At 44.8% G+C, this 3,978-nt stretch overlaps 1 protein-coding gene across 1 annotated transcript in view; it reads right to left on the bottom strand.

Moving 5' to 3' along the window:
- The window catches only part of LOC106818045 (protein KIAA0100-like), a 37,224-nt gene that overhangs the window by 10,942 nt on the left and 22,304 nt on the right, over positions 1-3,978 (bottom strand). The window contains exons 28-31 of the mRNA XM_014822763.1: positions 3,423-3,595; positions 2,836-2,934; positions 2,349-2,479; positions 1,796-2,028 (exon numbers count right to left, since the gene is read on the bottom strand). Of these exons, the coding sequence (XP_014678249.1) occupies positions 1,796-2,028; positions 2,349-2,479; positions 2,836-2,934; positions 3,423-3,595 (636 nt within the window). The remainder of the gene's footprint in view (positions 1-1,795; positions 2,029-2,348; positions 2,480-2,835; positions 2,935-3,422; positions 3,596-3,978) is intronic.

Genomic DNA, 3,978 nt, shown 5'->3' with positions numbered 1-3,978 from the left:
GGGACCCTGACGACCACCATGCTCTGTGATGCCCGTGCTGCTCCAGAACAACGGTTCCTGAGTACTCTCTGTCAAACAAGCGATTGTGTTGACGTGCCTCTTCCTATTCTTATATCCTATCTCTTCTCACTCTCTCTCTCTCTCTCTCTCTTCTCTCTGTCCTCTCTCTCTCTCTCTTCTCTCTTTTCTCTCCTCTCTCTCTCTTCTCTCTTCTCTCGCTCTCTCTCTCTCGCCTCTCGTCCTCTCTCTCTCTCTCTTCTGCTTCTCTCTAGCGTCGCTCTCTCTCTCTCACCTCTCTCTCTCCTCTCGTCCAGACTCCTCTCATCAATCTCTCTCAGTATCTCTCTTCTCTCTCTCGCGCTTAGCTTCTCTCTCTGTTTTCTTTCTTCTCTCTCTCTTAAATTTCTCTCTGTCTGTCTGTCTCATCTCTACCATCTCTCTCTCTCTCTCTACTCTCTCTCTCTCTCTACTCTCATCACTCCCTCTCTCTCTCTCTCTCTCTCCTCTCTCGCTCTCTCTCTCTCTCTCTCTCTCCTCTCTCTCTCTCTCTCTCTCTATCTCTCGTCTCTCTTCTTCTTCTCTCTCTCTCCTCTCTCTCTACTCTAGCTCGCTCTTCTCTGTTCTCTCTACGTCATCTCATCTCTACTCTCTTCTCTGCTCTCTCCTCTCTCTCTCATCTCTATCTATCTTTCTCTATACTTTCTCTTCTCTCCCCTCTCTCTCTCGCCTTCTCTCTACTGTCTTTCTCTCTCTCTCTCCCTTTCTCTCTGATCTGTCTCCTCTCTCTCTCTCTCTACATCTTCTCCTCTCTCTCTCTCTCTCTTCTCTCTCTCTACTGCCTGCTCTCTCGCGACTCTGCTTCTCGCTTCTCTCTCTCTCTCTCTCTCTCTTTCTTCTTATCTCTCTCTCTACGGCCTCTTTACTATAGTATAATATATAGATCCACCTCATCTACTACCTCATTATATAATAATAATAATAATAATATAATAATACTGTAACTATAGTAAAAATCATAATATGTTTATAGCAGGAATTTTGCATTAAAGATATTGTCAATGAAATCTTGTAAAACGAACCAGACGAGTGTGACACCACAGACTGTTTGTTATCTGCGTGTCTATATATTATGCTATATAATTGCCAAAACCTACCTAATTTGCATAATATTTTTTTTAAATATCAAAACCCCTAGCTTTTATTCATTCACATACCAAAAATGAGAAAAATTCGTTGAACCTGAACTGACCAATGGCAATTCCCATTTTTGCCAAAAAATTGCCGTGGCTCGAAAGTACGTCGACCGGCGTGCTTCAAAATAGGACGTTTAATATGGGAGCATAGCAGTAACAACTATACCCAATTTAAAACATGTGGGTCAAACGGTTCCTGAGTTATTGTTGACCGTAGCCAAATGTTGACGGACGGACGGACGGACGTACGACGGACGACGACCCATGACAATAGCTCAGCTTGACGATGTCAAGGTGAGCTAAAAATGGATGCCATCATGCATACATTTATACATTAATATATTACTTCATACAATAGTGTAAAAATGAATGTCATCATGCATGTAATAGGTAAGGTGGGAGCACTTATATGCGCATATGATCGTGTTGCTGTACGTGTAGATGTGCATGTATCGTTGTTCGTGAACAGTTGCGGGAACATCTGTACATGTACTTCCAGTGCATGTGTACATGTGCATGCGTGTGTAGACGTGCGTGCGTGCGTGCGTGCGAGCGTACGTGCGTGCAAGCGAACGTGCGAGTGTGCCCTGCTATGCACTCACGTGTAGGTGAGGTTGGGAAGATGCAGCATGCGGCAGTCGTCGTATTTCGACTCCGTGCGGCAGTAGATGTCCAGGTCTCCCTTCAGCACCCACTTGCCGTTAGTCCAGTCGAGCACGAGACTCGACCACGTCCAATCCCACTCCTCCGCCGTGTTGTAGGGATCGCGCGACGCGTGCATTAGCCACGCCGACGTTACCATGGAGACCGTCAGCCGGCCGTGAAGCAGCAGACGCTGCAGAAGGGGAAAAAAAGGAAACATCTATGACCGAGTGTGAAATAATTATAGTTAGAGTAGACTGCTACGAGGCTGATGAAGGTCAGAGGCAGACGCAGGCAAGTGATGGGGTCAGAATTCAATAGGAATTACAGGTGCCAGATAACCAACCACACTGAAGATTAAGAGATGGCTAGACACCGCATGTAGCTGGAGGGTCAGTGGTACTTGAAGGTTAATGGAAGGTGAGCTCCTACTATTTTATACTATTACTATTATACTATTATATACTATATACTATATATTATATTTTATACTATTATATACTATTACTATACCTGTTTGTCCCAGTAAGGCAGCGGAGGGCTCGGATCTGTTGAGCGCTGAATGATCAGGTCTGTGGCGAGGTTGTACTGAGAGAACGCCGGTTCCCAGCATGCACCGTACGCCATGTTGTAATGCTCTATATCTGCACAGAGACGGACGCAATGACATCACACTGGCACTTAATGTCGTACCAACATACCCCCGTGTAGCTTCACCATTGCTTGAAGGAAACATTATCTTACATTATTTATTAGCATTATTATTTATACTTATTACATTTTATTATCATTTATTTAGCATTTATTACATATATATATATTTATTTATTTGCTATATATTATTTTACATTTAAATATAAGAAAATAACAAGATCAAGATGCCAAGAATAAGGCCAGAGAGGGTGTGAAGTTGTAAAGTTGGAGGAAGTGAAAGGGAGTTGCAAATACATGCCTGTTAATATTGATTCAGTAATCGTAGTCAATGCAGGATGCAACTTACCACAGCTTAGGTCATGATAAAACTTGAGGTCTGGCATCTTCCTTTCGACTGTCATATTTGCCCAGGGGGCGCCAACCTCCACTGTGCATTCTCGTATTGCTATAAACAAAGGAACAGCTGTGTTATGATGCTGGGTCATTGTGACTCACTTATGACACTAATTCAGCTTTCCACTCATATAAAGCATTGACACACGCATACACAGACACACTCATACACACCCATGACACGCACGCAGGCACACACATATATATATAAAAAATCTTAGTTTTGTATTGTTCTACCACCGAAATTCTAACAGATGAAGTCACTTGACCACGATATTAGTCAACCAAGAATGAAGCTTACGCTTGCTGTTAGACCAAACGTCCAACCTCCCAACTGTCAACCCCTGCTGATAATTCCACTTTTTTCACCAACCGACATGACATCGAATAATTCCCACAAAGAGCTGTTCAGTTGCTATGTACGTCAGCGGTACGACCAGAGCACGTATATCATATACGTATGTATGATATACGTGCTCTGGTACAACGTATGACGCGAAGGCCCCCCCCTCCCCCATCTCGCACGCTTCTCGCACACACCTCGCTTCGCTGCATCCTGTTCGGCACCGATGAGGCGACCCCACACGTACATCTCACTGATGTCGAGCATGGGGCGCGGGTAATCCCTGAGATGGAACAGCCACCGGTGGCAGCTGCAGCGTATCACGCGGCACCACAGTGTCGTGAACTCCATGCCTTCCTCGGGGAATGGACTGTAAACACACGCAGGCGCGCCGACGACACGTTTAGCTGTCTTGAAGAAACAAATCAGCCTAGCAGACTGACCAGTGATGTGAACACATACAGCGTAGCTACGGGGGGGACGTGGGGTGGGAACGTGCCCCCCCACAAATTTTTTTTGCCCCCCAGGTGCCCCCCCCCCACTAAAAATTCATGCTTGATAAAAAAAAATTGAATTAAAAACAATGCAGTTAGAACAGTATAACACAAAGAAAGGTTATATATTGTGCCCCCGCCAGCGTCTATTTTTTCCGTACCGCAAATGCGCAAACGTCCTACACGGGTTCCTCTGATTGGCTGCTTTGATTTGCTTTGACGCAACAAACCTTCAAAACAAGAGAACAAACGCCCGTTT

The sequence above is a fragment of the Priapulus caudatus genome, unplaced genomic scaffold (assembly GCF_000485595.1).
Source record: "Priapulus caudatus unplaced genomic scaffold, Priapulus_caudatus-5.0.1 Scaffold36, whole genome shotgun sequence".
Lineage (NCBI taxonomy): Eukaryota > Metazoa > Priapulida > Priapulimorpha > Priapulimorphida > Priapulidae > Priapulus > Priapulus caudatus.
This window is presented reverse-complemented; position numbering and strand designations above follow the sequence as displayed.